This window comes from Triturus cristatus, chromosome 2_2, assembly GCF_964204655.1.
Source record: "Triturus cristatus chromosome 2_2, aTriCri1.1, whole genome shotgun sequence".
Taxonomy (NCBI): domain Eukaryota; kingdom Metazoa; phylum Chordata; class Amphibia; order Caudata; family Salamandridae; genus Triturus; species Triturus cristatus.
Genome location: NC_140582.1, coordinates 261,210,537 through 261,231,802, shown reverse-complemented (window position 1 = coordinate 261,231,802; position 21,266 = coordinate 261,210,537). Strand labels below are relative to the sequence as shown.

Genomic DNA, 21,266 nt, shown 5'->3' with positions numbered 1-21,266 from the left:
CCCCTGCATTTGCATGCACAAGGTGGCAGGCACCGCACGGTGCCTGCCACGTTGTTCATGCAAATGCACAACATGCATTTCTGACATTGCGGAGGGTGCTGCTGAAAGCACCGCCCACCGCAATCTCAGGAATGCGGGATGCGCCCGCCAGTATGGAGGGGGCATCCTAATGCCTAATGCGGGACTGCCGCATACATAGCGGGCGGTCCCATTTCCCGGGCCTATGTCTGCCCGTCATACTAATGAGCTCCTTTGTCTTTCAGAAGGGATAAATGTTTTATTGATTTATTAAATATTTTCTTAAACGCCTATGGCTTTAGAGACATTTCCCAGATATCATGAACTGACAATTCTTTCAATGCCATGTGGAGATATTTATAAAAGACAGAAGTTTGATTCCGTTGCATCTCTTGCCAAAGAAGACAGCACATTGTATTTTTTTTTTTTTAACAACATATTTTATTGATTTTATTAAACGAACAACCAGCACAGTTATCCAGAGATTATGGTGCAAGTACATCCCCCAGGGTACACATTGTGCTGATTTACTGCCCCCAACCCCTAGTCTGCAAACATCAGACTCCCACACCCACCTCACCCACCCCGTGTCAACACGTAGTCCCATCCGTTTCCGGGATGGCATCATTACTATTATCCTAATATGTTTGTACACAGTCACCCCACACCTTGTATTTATCTCTCCTGTCTCAACAGGCGTTCTATGGGATCCCCTGAATCGTCTGGAGTAAGTTGTGGCAGGTCCACACCCCTGTATATGGCCCATTTTCCCCATATCTTCCCATGTTTCCGGGGGCAGCCACGTGCCACAAAGACCGCAATCTCCGCCATCATACATTGGTCCATGGCTTTCTTCCACTTGCCTAGGCGTGGCGGGGAGGTCCCCTTCCAGCTCTTCGCTATATCCCGCTTCGCCAACACGAGCCCCAGAAGCACATTGGATTTTTTATATTGGTTTTAGTTTGTTTCCATGTCTTTACATATTGACCCATCATTGCAATTTGCTGGTTACAGAAGCCAAATTCCAGCCGAATCTGAGCTGGTGATGCATTATGCGGAAGTCGAAACAAGTGTTTGAGAATTTTTGTTACAGCCTTGTTCAATAGTATAGAATCCAAGCCGAAAAGTACTTGACCTCCATAGGTAAGGCTAGGGAGCAATGTTGCTTTTATTACTTTTAGAAGTGGTAGATAGGTTGGAACACCCAGGGAGCAATGTAGTGAATGAAAGGCCCCTTGTAGACAGTTGCCTCTTTTTTTCATCGCTGATTTATGATGTACAAAAGATCTGTTCTTGTCAAACAGTATACCAAGGTATTTATAGCATTTCACTTTTTCTAACTGCCGATTTTGAAGATACCATTTATGTTTACAGCACGTCAATACCCTTTTGCTGATTTCCATTACTTTAGTTTTTGTTTCATTCGTTACCATCTTATTCTTAATTGAATACATTGATATTTTGTTTATAAGTCGCTGCAGCTCTGTCTTTTTTTGACTAATCAAAACAACATCGTCGGCATATAATAAATTCAAAATTTGTTTATCAGCCAGTTTCGGTGAATGAGCCAACTCATTGTCCAATGGTTCCGTAAGGTCAGATAAAAATAAATTAAATAAATATGGGGCTAAAACACAATCTTGCTTTAAGCCTTGGGATGTATTAATCTTTCCAGAGAGCCTAGAGGCATTATCTAGTCAAACCCTAGTCCAGGTCTCAGAATATAATAATTGAATAGCTTTTAAAAGACCTGGACTAATTCCATAGTGATCCAATTTCCTCCATAAAAGTTGCCTATCCACACAGTCAAAAGCTGATTTAAAATCCACACAACATAAATATAGCGGCTGTTTTTTCACTTTATATATTTCTATTAATATTCCCAATATTAAAATATTTGTTGCCGTCCCTTGGCCTTGAACAAAACCAGATTGATTCTGCAGGATTAAGTGCCTTCCTCTTGCCCAGTCCATTAATTCTTTGAGTGGAACTGATGCAAAAAGTTTAGCTTCAATCTCCTATACCGTAATTAATCTATAGTTCGCTGGTATTGACTACTCCCCGCTTTTGTAGATAGGTGAAAATATTGAACCCTTCCAAGACTCTGGGATGGTCAATTTCTGCAATGCTTGATTGAATACTGGTGTTAGGTAACTAGACCAAATTAATGCATTCTCCTTATAGAAGACAACTGGAATCCCGTGCGGGCCAGTGGCGCCATTGGATCTCTGTTTTTTAATAAGTTTGCATACTTGACTTTCCGTTATAATTATATCAGTATTCATATTGACCACTGTTCTACTTATGTTCTCAGCAATGGAATTCATGTCCATATCTGGATTATGATTCAAATGCGAGTGTAAAAACTTAACCCATTCAGATTCAGTGACTGTAGAAGAAGTAGCTTTCCTGCTGGATCTGTTCATATTATTATTTAATGCCCAGAATTCTCTTGCGTTACTCTTTTTACAGGTATATAAAGCTTTTGCCCATAGTGCTTGTTTTGCTTGCATTGTATCATTCCAGGTCAGTTTCCTTACCTCTGCATTTAGCTTCTTTAGTTTTTCTCTGTAAATTCGATTACCTGGGTGCTTTTTTACCAATCTTAGAGTTCTATTGTGCTCTTTTTTAATAGATGACATTCAGGAGATAATTTAACAAAGATCAATGATTTTCTTTTCTGATGCCCTTTATTTCCATCTTTTTGAAACAGATGTGAGATTAATTAATTTTTTGTAAAAAGTGACCATTTTTCAATAGTGTTAGAAAAGTCTCCATTAAAATAAATCTTAACCATACTTGCGCCTTAGCTATAATTGATTCTTTAGGAGTTTCTGACCAATAAAGTTTCTTACATTTGCTGTTGTTAAATCTCCCGGAAATGTCATATATTTTTTGTGCCTTATGCCATTTAAATTTAACTCTATTATTTGTTGGTTATGACCATTTGGACCACCAATCCGGTAAGCCACAATTTTATCAACTAAACTATTGTATAATCTATTCAGGACTGTTGTGTAGTCTGATAGCTTTGGGATATTGTCATGTATGAATGGCATAAGTTAAGCTGTGGCTTAATTAGATAAGCAATAAGGAAGCTACCTTGGGTTTATCTGTGTTCCAGAAGGGACTAGAATAAGTAGGAGCCTCCACTCTTTTTGCTCTTTTAGCGATAAAGCTATACAAGCTCCATAAATACCAGACCCACCTACCCCTGAATGGTTAAGTTAGACATACTTTCTCCTGTCTAAAGTTTGACTGAGGGCTCTCATTGAGCATAAGTTCGGTAATTCATATTGACGAGGAAGGCTCACTCCACAGAGCTGTCTCTATGTCTTGCGGAATCTTATTGATGCCAAGGAGCATGGCCTGTATGAGGTTCACTTCAAGATTTACTGCAAGAATGGGCCTAGCAAACAGAAGAGTGAAATGCAGTTTATTGAAGCTAACCCCAAATTCTGCTTTTTGCCAGAACCTATGCCTAATACACCCACAAGACATGGCCTAGAGTAGTCAAGACAAAACAAGGGAAGGGGAGAAGAAAACAAAAGACAAACCAAACAAAAAGTGTTTTTTTGCTGATGGCCTATTATGCGAATTTAGGCTTAGGCCGGAGGATGATCCTATAGTGGCAACAAACACGGTTCGCAACCTGGGTGTTATGGTGGATGAGGACCTTCAGATGCAATCTCAGGGCAATAAAACAATTGGCACATGTTTTGTCTTGTTAAGAGCCCTTCTGCAAATTCTCCCTCTTCTACCCAGTGAGGCTAGACCCCTAGTGGTTAGAAGTATAATCCTGAGCAGACTGGACTATTGCAACTCCCTGTATTTGGGCGCCCCTCAATACATCCTGCAGGGGCTGCAAAGAGTCTAGTCCATGGCGGCCAAATTGGCTCTTGATAGACAGCGTGGCTCTTCTGCTACTCTGGCCCTTAGGGACCTTCACTGGCTGCCCATCAGAGACAGAATCAGCTTTAAGTCTCTATGCATGGTATATAGGGTATTACATAATACAGGCCCGATAGCCCTGCAAGAGAGATTCTCCTGGTACGAGCCCAAAAGACTTCTTCGATCTACTAGTCAAAGCCTGGTTTCTACTGCTAGAGTTAAGATGGCCAGGATGGGAGGCAGGGCCTTTGGTACAGCAGCAGCATGTCTCTGGAACGAGTTACCCCAAAACATCAGAAAAACCGACTCCCTGATGGGCTTCAGGAAGAACCTTAAGACCTGGCTATTTGCCAGGAATAGGAAGTAAGTCTCCTGACTAAGAGCTCAGCCGGTTCTCGCTGTCCTAATTTCATCATGGTCTTAAGCACCAGGATACCCGTCGGGTGATAGCTGCGCTATACAAGAACTCCATACAATACAATACAATACATTAACTTTAGAGCTGTTTGATGAATCTTCACAAGACTTTCCGTCAAAAAAGTTCATCACCCTCAACTCCTTCCTGGATAAACTTGCAGTGATCCATCAAGCAGGGGCCAAGAAAAAGGGGGGGGGACCCAAGAGACATTTTCATTATGCAAGTTCCAAAGGGAATTTTAGGCAGCTTTATAGCCAACATGGCTGAAGGGAAACGCACAACATTTTTCAGAAAGCTAAATCTTTAATCCTAAAGTGGGCATTTTGTGATTTGTTGTACATCTGATCAGCTGTTTATGAGAAATTAAGGATGAAAAATTAGAGATATCTGGACAGTAGTTCCCTTTAGAGTCCCTTGGGACTAGGAATTTAAAAGATAAAGAATTGTGTTTGGCTGAACAGGCTCTTTCTCCTATCTGTCATTTCATTCCGAAGGAATGGGGATCTGTCCTGTGGGAGCGAGGTCTTTGATCTGTGAGTTGCAACATCAGAAAAAATGTTGTGGCTACCATTACAAGACATTGTACTGTAGTGTATCTTTTTATTTGTTTGATAATGTGCAAACAAGGCAATACGACGATATATATTGATATTCAAAACACTTATAAACCTTCAAAAAATCCATTATATACATTTCCAAACATGGAAAAGAAAATTAATTCTTCATAACTACCAGAAATAGCCAGGTGACACATAAAACAAGTCCCTAAAAACCCATGGAGTGCAAACATTATCCTAATAAACATAAGATCAAAATTTCATATTATAAAAACTTGCTAGTCGATTTATCTAATTGTTTCGATACAATAGATAAGAATTTCCCTATTCCATAACATAATCTCATATTGTCACAACTAAAAAAGTTTTCTTTTAAATCTTGAGATTGAGACAAACCTTTAAAACCCTAAAAATATGTAATAAACTTTTCCTGTCCCTCTCAAAAGCTACACAAAAACTAATAAATGAGCAAGTATCAATTGGGAATGTTTACAAAATGGGCAAAGAGAAATATCCACACTATCCTGATTCATCATACTCCACTGATGGAAGGCTGATACATGTCTAAGCCTAACCATCAATAACCATCTTCTAACATATGAGCTCTGTACATCACACAGATATTTTTGTGAAACACTCCTATAGTCTGTTTCCAATAGATGGAGCAAGTTATTTCTTTTGTCCACATCTTCTAGATCACAATCTCTAGATTTCTTGCTAACCACAAATTGTATTACCTTTTATAGCTGGCCCACGGATATACAATGGAAATCAAACAATGTTAGTATATTCAAACTATCCTTGATATTATGCACATTTATGTTCCATGGTGATGTTGAAAGAAACTGTAAGTGATCACTAATTGACTGACTCAGCAAGCCATCAGCTGCTTTAAATAGACAGACCCAATAATTAAGTATCCTTTGTTGATACTTAAATGTTATATTAGGTCAACCTCAAGTCTCAATGACCTATTAACAGTGCCATTCGGGAGGTCTAGACATCTTTTCCAAATCTTCATTTCATTAACTGGCAAACAAATATTTTTTCTAGGAGTACTCCGCAACCATACAAGAGCAGATTTACTATTTTTGAATTATAGGTTTCTTTGACCACTTCGACAGATTTATGGCCAAGTTCCAAACGCAGTCTTTGTAGGACACCTGCTATGGCCCTTGCTCTTAACTCCTGTTGTTCTAAGCATGCTTTAAAATTAAGATTATATTTAAAAAGAAGACCCAAGAACCTATACTCCTTCACCACCTCTATGTGTGCCCCATTTAACCGGTTGCATGTGATTTAATAGAAAAACAATTTCATGGAATATCGTTCAGGAGAAACCATTTCATCTAAACTGTTTAATGGAAATTTTCAGAATGAATGGCATTTACCATTTTGTGGAAATCAATTAATAGAATGTCTTTTTGGTCAAAATTGGCTTTTGAATGCTTATTTTTTAAGTGTAAAAACAATGGATGGTGGTCTTTCTCCAGAAACAGTTGTGTCTGAAATATATTTTCAGTGCTTTACTTCAGAGGAAATTATTTGATATTTATATCTTTTATATTGTCAAACAATTACTTCGAACGTTTTAATTTGCCGACCCATCACCAACAGTAAACATCATCAATCCCTGGCCCCTAAAACTTATCATCATACCTAAACTACACTCATCCCTGAAGCTTAAAAGCCCTTTCTAATCCAAATATCCACCATAAAGTCACTCACTATCCCTAACTCCACTCATTCCTCAACCCTAAAAACCCCTTCTATGCCTAAACCCCACCCATTCCATTCCCCTAGAAAACACCTCAGCACACCCAAACTCCACCCATCTCTGAACCCTAAAAAACCCTCACCACCTTTAAATACCAGCGATCATGACTCATAAGAACTCATCACCCATAATTACTCGCTTAACCCCAAAAACCCTTTCAATATCTAAACTCCACCCATCCCTGAATCCTTAAAACAAAAACTCTTCACCACACCAGTTGCTACCCATAATTGAACTTTAAAAACCTCACTAGCCCTGAACTCCGCCAATACATGAACCCTAAAACTATTCAACACCCTTACACTCCATGCATCCGTGCAACCTAAAAACACCTCACCCACCTAAACATCACTCATTCGTGTACCCTAAAAATCCCTCACCACCCCTACACTCCACACATCTTTAAACCATAAACCCCTTTCTATGCCCGAACTTCAATTATTCCTGACCCCTAAACTCTCCTCAACACCCTAAACATTATCCACCCTGACCCCCACCCACAAAAAAAGCTATAGTAGTCATAAACTCCCCCAAGGTTTAAGTAATTTTGGACTTTTCCTTAACATTATCTTTCCTTTAAAATGTTTCCTTTAATTTTTGAATTCTTTTATATTGCCTTAAAATTGTCTTTCCGTAAAATTTGTTTTCCATTATTTGGTTTCCTCCAATGTGGTTCCTCAGTTTTCTTTTTCCGTTAATACACACACATCCCATTTAACCGCCACTTCTGGGTATCTATCCCTATACCAACAGACTTTTTAAATGCTGGCAGTACAATAGTTTTAATGCTGAGCAGTTTGGCAGAACACACATGTTACTTTTCCAAACAAGTTCAAGTGTAATTGGTCCCAACTTTGAAAACCAGCCACATTTGTAACTATTACAGTCTTAGGACGCACGCACATCAGAGTGTCATTAAATCAATAACACCGTCCCTAGTAAATTTGGGGCCAGATGTACGACCACCCAATTTGGGACTTGCAAATTGCATCGCAATTGCAAATCGCAATTTGCGAGTTGCAAATTGGGATGTACAACAGTGTCAGAGACACCGTTAGCGATTGCCAATGGGGTCGCAAAATGCGAGGCTCATGAATATTAATGAGCCACTCGCAATTTACGACCCCATTAGGAATGGCAGGCCCTACCAGGTATGGTGGCCTGCTGGGATCAGCAGACCACCATGTCTGGGACTGCTTTTACATAAAGCAGTTTTTTTTTTATGCAGCCCATTTTCCTAAAAGGAAAATGGATGCATTTAAAAAAAAAAAAAAAATTGAAACGTTTTTGTTTAGTTTTTTAAGGGCAGTTAGTGGTCCCTGAGATTACTTCCTGCCCTTAAAAAGTATTTTCAGAGCCAGTCACAAAGGGGAAGGGGGTCCGTTGGGGAACCCTTCCCATTTGCAAAGCCATTACCACCCTTTTAAAGAGGGTGGTAGTTTGCAAGTGTTTTGCGACCGCAATTGCGGACGCAAAACTATTGTACATGGCTTTGCGGTCGCTATTAGGAAGGGAACTCCCCCTTCCTAATAGCGAGTCGCAAAACCTATTCAGCGAGTTGGAAGTAAATTGCAACTCGCTAAATAGACTTTGTACATTGCCCACGAGGTCTTTGCATGCGCAAACCCATTTACACATGCAAAAACGGGTTGTACATCTGGCCCTTGATTTTCCAAGAAACCCTAGTGGAGTTGTCAGAAATTGTTCTAGAAATAAATAAATAAGCAAAAAAGAATTTATCACCCACTGTCACCCCTGTATTTTTGTCCCATGAGTCTGCTCTAAACGAAAATAAAACTTAACATCTGAATTGGAATTGGCCACTTCCTCCATTGCCTTTGTTTACAATAAGAAGTAGTGGAGGGATCCCATAGTAACTTTGGTTATACCTAGTGAACCTATAAAAAGACAACATATTCTACAACTGTTTCACTGTATCCCTGTTTTAAAGGAGATCTCTTTCATTGATATAATACCAATAGGCTGTGTAAATTCGAAATCTGCCAGAAGAATAACAATGATGATAATCGACTCTACCATAATCACCAAAACATTTAGAAATGCAGAGTGCAAACTTGGCTTTGTTGGGTTGAAGCTGCTTTATCCCAATGAAGTGCCAGTCATTGAAGTTAACAAGGAAATTGGGAAGCAAGCATGCTTAAGTCTTTGGTCTTCAAATGCTGGCAGAGGGGCAAGGGTGTGTGATTACAAACACTACTGATGATTCTATCTTAGCCACAACACAAACTCTTCAAGTGAGATTCTGTAACCCAGCAGGGAACGAAGAAAGACAGGTGTTTGGAGATAAAATAGACTCACCAAGAAGGGCTGAACCATCTTGGTTTAGAAATTGGAAGTATGAATCCTAGCCTGACTGAAATCGACTTTAAATGCTGGAATATTATTGATATAAATACTGAGTAAATGGTTTCTGAATGATTGTCATTCATAAATTAAAAAGATGTTATATTGTTCCAGGAGTCGCGGTTTAACAATGATTATTTTCATGATAATTTTATATCTTTCAATTAACCAGCAACTAATCTTAATGGCAAAATCTTTTAGGAGGTCTGGTAATAATTGATCTCTTTCAGGGTAAAATGTAAGGTTAAGGAAATCTGGAAATGTAATCATAATGAGTTTACGCAATTTTGATGAATTTTATTAACACACGTGTTACATTTAAGCAAATGCTTATGCTAAATGTTTATCAACATGCTAAAAGGTAGAATTTTGAGGCAGAGCTACATCTTTTCAAAGCAAATTTGTTATACTGGTTATTTAAATATCAAAATGTGCATTGGTTCGGGGTGGGGGGTGGAGTGGAGTGATTTGAATGTTAAATGAGATCCAAGAATTGGAAGATCTTACAGAGGATCTGATGGTGCATGTTTCCATCCACTTGGGTACAACCGCCCAGTGAATTAATCTGTGAAGGCCAAAAAGATATTTATCTTTGTTTAGACCTTCAGTTGGTTCACACCAATGACAGATTTCCTGGCTACCTACAAGCTGGCAAACATTTAAAAATGTTTTGATATAAGCACAAATCACAGAATGCTTCCAGAAACATCAAAAAAATCTAACATTGTTCCAGAGGTGTCCAGGGTTGTACATATAATGGGACAACCATGTGGTTTGATAAAGATTGCATAGCTGTAAAAAGAGTAAACTATTAAGCCTCCAGATAATTACATTTGCGAAAATGATGTAAATATAGCATTTTTTAAATAAAAGAGACTTTACCTTTAAGATGATAAAAGCAAACAAAAGTTGTTTTTCAACACAAAAACTAGGAAGAGATGCTAACCGTTATTCAGGGGAGGGACTTTTGCTGATTTTGGATTAAAATAAACATTGATATACAAATGTTGTATTGTACTTTAGAATGTAGCATTCTTGAGTCTTGAGACTGATGAGACAACAGAGCCTTCTTTGTGAATGACCCTGTATAGTGTTAACAAGATGCGCCTGGAGCAAATAACAATTGAAGCAATTGTTAAAATACTTACGTTTTTTAATCTCTTTGGAGTGGTTGGCCCTGACTGTTTCACAGCATGTGTCCACTGAAAAAATCGCAAAGAGTTACACATTGTTTGTTCCCACATTATGCCTAGATTCTGCAGGATAGAGTGATCACCCACTCATGGAAAGATTTCAAAATTAAGCCTCTTTTCTAAAAAGTTAGCAGGAACGAGCCTTAAAGGTACTATTTCATTTCTCTAGTGGATATGGCCCAACACCTCAATATAATATGTTGGTGCTGTAAAATGGTTTTTTCCCTTTAGGACAAACTGGATTTCAAAATAGGCAATCCGCAACGGATCATTGCTTTATATTATGGGATATACCTTGGAGATTCATTGTGATTAATAGGCTGTCATATTAGTTATGTTATGCTATACCGATTTTTATAGTGCACTAATCACCCAAGAGGGCAATCAGGTGCTTTGGGCAGGTACGTAGGTGTATGGTCCCTGGGGTGCTTATATGGAGATCCAGGTCTTCAGTTTCTTGCAGAACTCAAGAAGTGAAGAGGAGACTCTGGCTTGTTGAGGGAGCTCCTTCCATGTCTTGGGTGTGATGTAGGAGAATGAGCATCCCTCAGTTTTGCTTTTGTGGGTGCTGGGAGGGAGAGTGAGGTAAAGCGTAGGTGTCTGTTGTGTTGGTGAAACTGTATGCTGCTATTCAGGTATTCTGGTCCTGTGCTGTTTAGAGCTTTGAAGGTGTGCGCGAGAATTTTGAATTGGCTGCGCTTGCGAACGGGGAGCCAGTGAAACTGCTTGAGGTGCACTGTGATGTGGGTGCGGTATGGGAGATTGAGTATGAATCTTGCAGTAGTGTTCTGGATGCCCTGGAGTCTGTGTAGGAGTTGTTTGGAATTTTCAGTGTAGAGTGTTAGCGTAGTCCTACCTGCTGATGATGTGGGATGGTCCAACCGGTGTTCTGAGACAGCCATTTGAAGATCTTTTGTGGCATGTGTAGGATGTTGAAGCAAGGGGTGCAGACTGCATTGACTTAAGCTTTCATGTTGAGGTTGTCATCTCTAGATTTCTTTCGGGGTCTGTTGGTGTTGATCGTAGCGGCAATAGCCACCAAGCGGAGTCTCATGGGGAGGTCTTCTTGCCGAGGACCCGAACTTCTGTCTTGTCTGAGTTGAGCTGCAGGCAGTTTGTTCATATCCAGTCTGCTACAATGGTCATGCAGTCGGTGAAGTTGGTCCTGGCAGTGGCTGTCTTGTCGATCAGGGAGGTGATGAGTTAGGTGTCATCGGCTTAGGAGATGACGGTGATGTCTTGTGATTGATTGATGTTGGCGAGCAGTGTCATGTATATGTTGAAAAGTGTGAGGTTGAAAGACGATCCCTGTGGGACTACAAATATCAATCTTCTGGTCTCTGATGTGAAGGTTGGCAGCCTAACCCTTTAGGGTTTTCCCGTGAGGAAGGAACAGATCTATTTGAGAAGAGATCTTTGTATGCCCATTTTGAATTTTTTGAGTCTTCTGATGAGGTTGTTATTGGAAGTAGTGTCGAAAGCGGAAGAGAGGTCGAGCAGGATGAGGCCGCTGTTTCTCCTTGGTCCAGGAAAATTCAAAACACTGGTGCTGTGGTTCTTCCTGAATCCTGATTGAGTGTTGTCTAGAAGATGATGGTGATGTCAAAGCAAACACAAGGAGATGATGGACGGAGAGAGCTGACACTTTTCAGATACTCACCCCCAGTCACAGACCAGGGTTGAATCCATCATCGTTCTTTAGCTCACTTCGCCACCCCAGTTCAGACCCAGCTATATGTAAATCAGTTTTGACCTTGTGCCTCATGGGAACAGTCCAGCCCGAACTGCCAAGCCAGGTCTTCCCTGGACTGGAAACCAGCATCCTGAGACCGGTTTCGGGGTAACACCCCTCATCTGCCAAGCTAGCTTAAATGCAGTGGCAAAGTGAGCAAGATACCCACGTCTGGGCATATCCTGCCAACTTAGGGCGAACAAAGCAAACACAAGGAGATGATGGACGGAGCACCTTTCAGACACTCACCCCCAGTCACAGATCTGGGTTGAATCCATCATCGTTCTTTAGCTCACTTCGCCACCCCAGTTCAGACCCAGCTATGTGCAAATCAGTCTTGACCCTGTGCCTCAAGGGAACAGTCCAGCCCAAACTGCCAAGCCAGGTCTTCACTGGACTGGAAACAAGCATCCTGGGACCGGTTTCGGGATAACAACTCTCATCAGCCAGGATAGCTTGAATCCAGTGGCAAAGTGAACAAGGGACCCACGCCTGGGCATACCCTGCCAACTTAGGGCGAACTAAGCAAACACAAGGAGATGATGGACAGGGCGCTGAAATTTGTCAGATACTCACCCCCAGTCACAGATCTGGGTTAAATAGACCATCGTGTTTTTTAGCTCACTTTGCCACCCCAGTTCAGGCCCAGCTATATATATATGTCTTGTGATCAGATGATCTTGGCGAGCAGTGTCTGGTATATGCTGAAAAGTGTGGGGTTGAAGGAAGATCCCTGTGGGACTCCGCATATCATTCTTTTGATTTCTGATGTGAAGGTTGGCAGCCTATCCCTGTGGGTTTTTATCATGAGGAAGGAAAAGATCCATTTGAGAACAGATCCTTGTATGCCAATTTGGTGGAGGATTCTAATGAGGGTGTTATTGGAGGCAGTGTCGAAGGCCACGGAGAGGTTGAGCAGGATGAGGCCTCTGTTTCTCTTCCGTCCAGGATAATTCAAAATACCGGTGTTGTAGTTCTTTCTGAATCCTGATTGAGTGTTGTCTAGAAGATAGTGAAGTTAGAGGTGGGATAGGAGTTACTTATTGATGGCCTTCTCAATCACTTTGGCTGGATAAGGGAGCAGGGAGATGGGTGGAAAGGTGCTCAGTTGATTCGGGTAGGATGTGGGCTTTAGGAGGTGGGTGTTGATTTCTGCAAATTTCCATTCATCTAGAAAAGTGATGGAGGTGTAGATGATTTGGGACAGGGTGGTGCTGGTTGGTGAGTATCCCAGGTTGTAGATGTAGTGGGTGCATGGGTCCATTGGTGCCCTCAAGTAGATGCTCTGCATGATTGCCGCTGTGTTGTTTCCTGTGAGCATTACCTATTCGATCAAGTGGCCCTCTTGGTTGGTGGTGGGTAGGTTAGAGACAAACTCTCTGGGGTTGGGTTGGTGTGTGAAGTTGCTTTAGATGTTCATGAATTTGCTGTGGAAGAAGGTGAATATGTTGTTGCAGAGATGTTGGGAGTCAGCGATTTTGTTGACAGTGGCTAAGGACAAGGTGAAATCCTTAAAGATCGAGAAAATCTCCTTGCAGCTTCTGGAACTTCTTTCGCTGCGGTCCACTAGGGCTTTTTTCTTGGTGTCTCTGGTGATAGCATCTGAGTGCAATCTTGTAGGTCGTTCTGAATGTGGTGTCGTGGCTAGCTCTCCATTTTCTTTCTAGCTGTTTACAGTGTTCTTTGGTTTCTCTGAGGTCCGCTGTGTACCAGCTGGCCTGCTTGTTTGATCTACTGTGCTTGTTGGGTTTGATGGATGTGAGTGAGTCTTTGCAGTTTATGATCCAGATGTTAAAGTTGTTGATGTCCTTTTCGGGATTGTCTGTGGGGCTGGGCTGATTCGTAATGAGGGCACTGTGCCAGTCTGCTTTTGTGATTTGACTCCAGCTGAGGCTTGGAATGCTAAACCTGATAGCGGTGTTGACTTGAGGTGTATTGATTTGGAAGTGGATAATGGAGTGGTCGATACATGTGAGTGGTGTTGTGGAGTTGTATTTGATGTAGTCCCTTTTGGTGAAGATGGGCTCCAGCGTCTGTCCTGTGGTATGTGTTGGTTATGGGATGAGCTTGGTGAGTCCAATGTTGCTCAAGCGTTTGAGGAGTGCTGTGGAGCAGGGGTCGTTTTGGTCTTCCAGGTGAAATTTGAGGTCACCGAAGAGAACGTAGACTCTGTTGACAGTGAGTGGGGCGATGAAGCTGGTGATGAGGCTGGTAAAGGTGGCTCATGGTCTGGGTGGACTGTAGGTGAGGGTTCCATTTGGGGTGAGGTTTGCAGAGATTTGCAGCTTGAAGTGCAGGTGTTCCATGAATGGGGTGGCGTTCTCTGAGAATGGTGCCCATTTGATGGATTCCTTGTAGATGATAATGAGTCATCCTGGCTTCTGAAGGCAGTCCTGTATAGCATTCTTGTAGCCCACAGGAATTGCCATGGCAATGTCGGGCCAAGTTCAGCCAGGTTTCTGTGATGAACAGGACATTGGATACATCGCTACTCAGCAGGTCCCATATTTCGGTTGTGTGTTTGCTAAGTGGTTGTGTGTAGAGAAGCATGCATGCGAGTGGATGTTGATGTGTGAGTTTGCTGTGGTGTGTGTTGTAGGGTTGGGGTCTTGGTGTTGTTGGTGCTTGCGTGACATGGGTGTTGGGAGGCTGTGTTGAGGGCGTTGTTACTATTTGCGTGGGGGGTGTGGGTGAGTGGCTTCTGGAGAACCAGCAATGGGTGAAGGGTTCAAGTTCCTACAGTGGAGTGAGGTGCAGTGTAGCAGCAGTTAGGCAAACGGCGTCTGGGGTCTAGGGACCTAAGGAGTGCAGTGGAGTTTTGCTGGGTGGTGATTGGACAAAAGGTTTCTGGTACTGGGCACGTCTGCTGCACATCCATATTGCAGCTGCCATTAAGTAGTTTCTGGGAGGGGGGAGGAATGCAGGGTGCTGTCATGTCATTTCCTTTACTGATGCATAATGGTAAATGAAGTCTTCTTGCCTGACTTCTTCTTTTAAAGACAGTTTTATCAGAAAAAACAGTAATGTCACTTTCTGTCAAGATGGTTGATGGGAACTTCAGTGATGTCATTTCTTGTGTAGGTGGGTGATGGGAGAGCCAGTAATGCCTCTTCCTGTGCTGAGGGATGATGGGTGATGGGAAATGAAGACTTCTTGCTTGGATTCTTCTTTTAAAGACGGTTTTGGCAGGAAACCCAGTAATGTCACTTCCTGTCGAGATGGATATCTGTTTTGCAGATTTTAAAGCAGTCTTTTTGTTCTCTAAATCACACTCAAATATGGTTGAATACTGAACATTAAGACATTCCCCTGGGGGTGTTATCCTTAATAAACTTTCTTCACTCAGATACCTAGGCGAGGTTGGAAGATTTGATTAATAGGACACTAACAGAAGAAAGACCTGTGAGAAACGCCCCTAAGCACGGCTGTTGCTGTCTCCTACGTTGTTATCTCTATTAGTAGCTCATATCCTAATTATATTTACACAATCTCTGCCCTTTTCTCCCAAAGTTGGAACATTGCATATTGGTTCTCTTTTATTTGCTGGTGATCCTTCTTTATTAAATGGAATTCCTATAGGACTTCAGAGAAGAAGTGTGTCCTCTAAAACATATTATGATATTAACAAACTGAGGATATATCCAGAAAAATATGATTATGTGCTTGGTCCAAAAAATAAATAAACAGTGTTGGTGACTCGAAAGAAAGAACAAAATTGAAGGTGATTAAGGAATAATAATAGGGCTGTCTTTCACCTACAATCTTTCATGGAAGTCACATTGATGTGAAACAAAGATCTTCAATACTTTGGAAGCATTATCTTGTTATAAGAAAATATATGGTAGCTTTACATTGATTGCACTCTAAAAGGTTGTCAGTAAAACTCTACCTATGATATTACATGGTGTGAAATATGAATGATGGATGCATGGCTAACGTTTACTGAAGTAGCCTTAAAGTTCCCGGGTGTGGCTGTGCTAAATCTATTAGAGTAAAGCTGGGTTCACAAGCATTTGGTTTCCTGATTGGGCACTGAATAGAAAGTTTAATCCTGTATCGTTTTTTCTAGCAGATGTCTCTTCTATGTAAGCATGTGTACATTTATACAGTGTCCACCATTCTGAACAGGGTTTCTTGGCACAGGACACTTCATCTCGTGAATATCTTGCATTCCTAAAACAGGTAAGTTCCTTGGTAGATGCCTATAAAAGCGTTCCATATTCAGCTTGGGCGCATATGATGTTTTATTCAGTGTTTTATTTTTGTCAGGAAGGATCTTTGTTGCATGTCAAGCATACAACTTCTATCTCCCCCAGTGTGGACCCTCAGTAGTTGAATTTAACAATAGATTTGGCCATAGTGGCAAATCCTTCAAGTGCAATTTGTGTCGTGTGGGACATTTTGGTAGTTGATGCAGGGTTCTACTTTGTACCCACCATCACAGACAGTTTCGAGCACCGAAACAGAGTGAACACTGCGCTGCTGCAAGATAAAGCCTGGCAAGATGTTGTGTCTACTTTAGTGACATTCATCGATAAAATGGATGTTGAGATTGCTTACCTCATGCCTTGGAGTCAGCTTGGAAAGACCGAAGAGAAGGGTGAGTATATGCAGTTACGTTTCACATATTCTGCTAAATTGATATTTTTCTGTAGAATATATTTGCCAGTATAATTAAGAACCATAGTCACAGGTTATGCTATTTAAAAATCCCTTTCCTGTGACACTGTTTTTCAGCTGGTGATTTTATAACAGCCAGCATCATTAGTATATGTAAACATTGTGCTTCCCTCCTCAGGCTCTCGTTCACCAGTACTTCAAGTTGCATGGTCTGAGTAGCTTAACAAGCATTGGCAAAATCAGTAGGTCTGCTTTAGATATACAAGTCGTGCAAACACATGCGTGCAGAAATAATATTTCCATATAATAACATAATATAGTGAGCTCTATTTGCTTTGCCAATGCTTGGAGGTGGTATTGAAAGAGTTGGTATACTATTAGTAGTGTTAATATTACTACTGTGGTCATATGTTGGTGGTATGTTATTGGTGATGGTCATGTTTGGTGGTGGTGATATTTATGATGCTTGTTGTTGGTGGTAATGAAGATGCACTAATAACACCATCGCTAAGAAATTGCACTTTGGATTATGAATTTAGACAGAATGTTACTATTCTGTACTAGATTACAAATTAATATGAATTTTTAGGTACATATGTTCTATTACTGATCATTTGTGATTAATGTATATTTTGAATTAGAGTTGAATATTCGTAATAATATATATTCTCCTATTTTGTATCTTCTAAGGTTGCACATTATATGAATGTAAGTGATTATACTATATCTTGACACCCACCAATAAGATAGTCTTTTTAAAATCTTGATCTAACATAGTATCCTACATAGCATACTAGCAATTGTCTGCCACTGTAGAGGATGGCAGCACCAGGATACCCTCATGGGGAATAGTGCACTTTACAAATACACATAACATACCACAACACATTAGATGCTGCAGTCCACGAGTAGCATTTAACTTACAGGCCCTGAGAGCACTTTTTAAATGGTACGCTAGGGACTTGCTGCCAAGTTAAATGTGCCAATCAGAAGTAAGGCAATGTAACCATGGTTAATGTGGAGCAGAGCTAGTTTACTACTGATTAGATGGATGATTAAAGTACACAGTACAGAGGAACACAGATTTCAAAAGGCAACAGAAATATTGGGTCCAGCAAATGGTGAAAATTCCGAGGTGACACGTAGAAATTATTAATTTCTTCAAACGCCCATCGCATTGGTGTGAGCCATAAGATTGTGTTATGTTGTGAGGGGCTACCCACCATCCCAATGTATAGGTGATGACGTCCCAATGATATGTGGGCTCTCATCAAGATGCAAGTTTGCGCTGTTGTATGAGAATGACATCATGATGTAGAATGGATGCCTGTCTGATGTGAGAAGAAACCCATTGCAATGTGAGATGTTGTCACTCGAGTTAGGATGCAAGTTCACATAAAGATGTGATAGAGGCCCTCATTATGATGTTGGGCAGACACCATTTTGGTGAGGGAACTACCGATCATAGTTTGGCGGTTCCGCATACCGAATTGGGATGCAACTGCACATGGTGCCGTAGCAAACTTCCATTTTACATTGGGAGCTTGTGTGGCAGTCTGAAACCGCCAGCAGCACACGCTCCCATTATGAAATGGAAGTTTTTACACATCCATGTACCTCACGGTGCCTGCCTCACAGTGCAGGGATGTGAAGGGGGCACCTTAGAAGCCCCCAGGACCTCACCTGTAGGGCCAGGAGAGAAGGGGACCCTGCTAGGGGCAGCAAAAGTCGCTCCCCGACAGACTTTCCAAGTCGGAAAGGCTGACATGGGAAGGTTGTCGGAAACCGACATCATAACCCTGACAGGCGAAACAATGTCCTTTAGGTATTATGTGCAGCTTCCGGCTGGCGGATGGGCTCCTTGAGCCTGTCGGAACCTAGTTGGTTTCCCCGGCTGATTTACACTTCGACCGCTGAAATTATAATTCGGTACAAAAAACAATGGTCCTGAACCAATATTTCAATTGAATCAATCAAGAAATTTCATTTAACATATTATTGAGTAAAGCAATAAACATAAAAAGTGCAACAGAAGACCATAAACTGGATCACCATATATTTATTTAAAGCGATTAGGTGAAGACCAGACAGTACATAATACAAAATAGCAATTTGAGGCTGCTCCAGAGGGAGACGTGCAGTGAAAAAGAGTGCTCAAGAGTGACGTGGTGAAGAGAGAAACTTCAACAAAAAAATATAAAAAAGTTCAATATGTCAAGGCAAATAGCAGGGGGACCGGTTGTAAATCATCGTCCTTAGGTAACCTAGCCCAATTATATTCACAAACGATTGTTATATCAATTCAAACTAGAAATCAATTCTAGATTAGCACGTGAAAGAAACGGAGGGTCCAGGTTAGGTTAAATGGGCGTCGACGTTTCGATCCGACTTATGGCCAAAAAGGGGATTTTGGTTCCTCGGCCTGGTGGATCTGCACCTTAGGCATTGCTACGAGCCTGGAGACGGCCGCAAATTGAAGACGCATCTGCTTAATCCCCCGGAGAGAATTGATTACACGACCCATGATAGTGTCTGTGAATCGCAATCATCTCTTTTGGCCCACCGGGGTGCATTTATTGAAACCAAGTGTGAAGATTACGTTGGGAGACGAATACCCCCATATTGGATCCATAAAAGAAACCATGGACTCCTGTTCTCACTTATAACTGATGGGTTGCCCAGTTTAGTCCTGATGAAGATCCGCCAGGCCGAGGAACCAAAATCCCCTTTTTGGCCATAAGTCGGATCGAAACGTCGACGCCCATTTAACCTAACCTGGACCCTCCGTTTCTTTCACGTGCTACTCTAGAATTGATTTCTAGTTTGAATTGATATAACAATCGTTTGTGAATATAATTGGGCCAGGTTACCTAAGGACGGTGATTTACAACCGGTCCCCCTGCTATTTGCCTTGACATATTGAACTTTTTTATATTTTCGTTGAAGTTTCTCTCTTCACCACGTCACTCTTGAGCACTCTTTTTCACTGCACGTCTCCCTCTGGAGCAGCCTCAAATTGCTATTTTGTAGTATGTACTGTCTGGTCTTCACCTAATCACTTTAAATAAATATATGGTGATCCAGTTCATTGTCTTCTGTTGCACTTTTTATGTTTATTGCTTTACTCAATAATATGTTAAATGAAATTTCTTGATTGATTCAATTGAAATATTGGTTCAGGACCATTGTTTTTTGTACCGCATAATACCCAGGTCCTTGATTACTTTGGGTTACCCCGTTCTTTATAATGGGAAATTATAATTCGGCGGTCGGAATGTAAACCTACCATGTCGGTCGGAAAGCGTCTGCCGAGCGGTTGGAGGCTTACCGATCGACATCGCAATTAGGTCCATAGTCCATAATGTCATCATGATCTTGGATGATGCAGTCATGTGCAAAGGGCATCATCATAATGTACTGGATGTAGAACTGAGGACCTTTTCTACCTTTATAGAGCATGAGGGATGCTTGTCATGAATAGCAATGTTTTATGTACCAATACTTAATTGCACCTCCTCTGCTAATACATGGACAGGCTCGCCTTAGAGAGGCAGGGTGCTGAACCGTGCACCAGTATATTTTGGAATACTACTTGTCCAAGGAGGAAGTTTGAGGTGATTTAATGAACACAAGAGTATGTAGTCTGATGAAGGTGCCTGTGTTCTTCGAAAGACAATTCCTGTGGTGATTTTAAATAGGCATCTGATGATGATGTTGGAGCTGGGGTTGATGACCATCATGGAGCTATGGCAATGATGCCATGGCCATCTGACGAGGACTTGTATGCAGCCACTGCAGGTAAGAGCAGTGAGGGGGTGGTGGGGCTGGCTGAGGGGGGATTTCAAGAGTTGACCACAAGAGAAAATGTAATAAATAAAAAAAATTCCCTTGTGGTCGTCTCTCAAAATCCCCCCCAGCTGGCCCCACCACCCTACTGCTCTTACCTGCAGTGGCCGCGGCCGCAGCTGCTTGCATATGTCCGCACCACAAGGGCTCCCATTGGAGAGAGGAGGATTGCCATGGTGATTTAAAAAATATGGGCATTGTCATTTAAGAACAAGCCTGTGCCTGTATGGGTGGAAGGTCAAAATGTTGCCTCAGGAGCAATCCACTAGTGGAATAAGCGTTTCACTTGGTGGTGTTAGTCAGTAGCCCATTTGTGTCCTAAGAAAGCTAGCCACTGGCCTGCTGAGGAAATCTGCCAACTTTGGTGTGAGCTTGGCGCCATCAGGGAGGGCTTGAGGCCTATTCCATCCACAGCAGCTTGGAATTACTAGTATGATCTCCAAAATAACCCTTTCTAGACTCTTTTCTCCTCTATCCCTCCTTGGCTCATTGCAAACCTCATTTTACTGTTATGACCTCCCAAGCAACCCTCTCTAAATTTTTCCCTCGTGTATACCTCCTTTGAATCATCCCAAACCTCATATTACTACTATGATTTCCCTAATCTCTTTCAACAGACCCTTCCCTTCTCCATCTCTCCTTTTACGTCCCAAACCTCTTCTTACTACTCTGAGCTACCAAATAACACTTTCTAGACTCTTCACTCTTCTATCCCTCCATTATCCTAGTCAATGAACAAACTCTCATGTCCACCGCTCAAATAAACTCATATTTCCCTATACTAATCCACCACTAATCCTTCTTGGGTTCTGGCATAGTGTGCTACTCACTGATAAGTGCTTTGACCCCT

At 41.5% G+C, this 21,266-nt stretch overlaps 1 protein-coding gene across 2 annotated transcripts in view; it reads left to right on the top strand.

The window, feature by feature from the left end:
* The window catches only part of LOC146862117 (protein NipSnap homolog 3B-like), a 258,782-nt gene that overhangs the window by 150,334 nt on the left and 87,182 nt on the right, over positions 1-21,266 (top strand). For both annotated transcript variants that reach the window (XM_085641307.1, XM_085641308.1), the window contains exon 3: positions 16,395-16,550. In XM_085641307.1, coding sequence (XP_085497433.1) covers positions 16,395-16,550 — 156 coding nt within the window. The remainder of the gene's footprint in view (positions 1-16,394; positions 16,551-21,266) is intronic.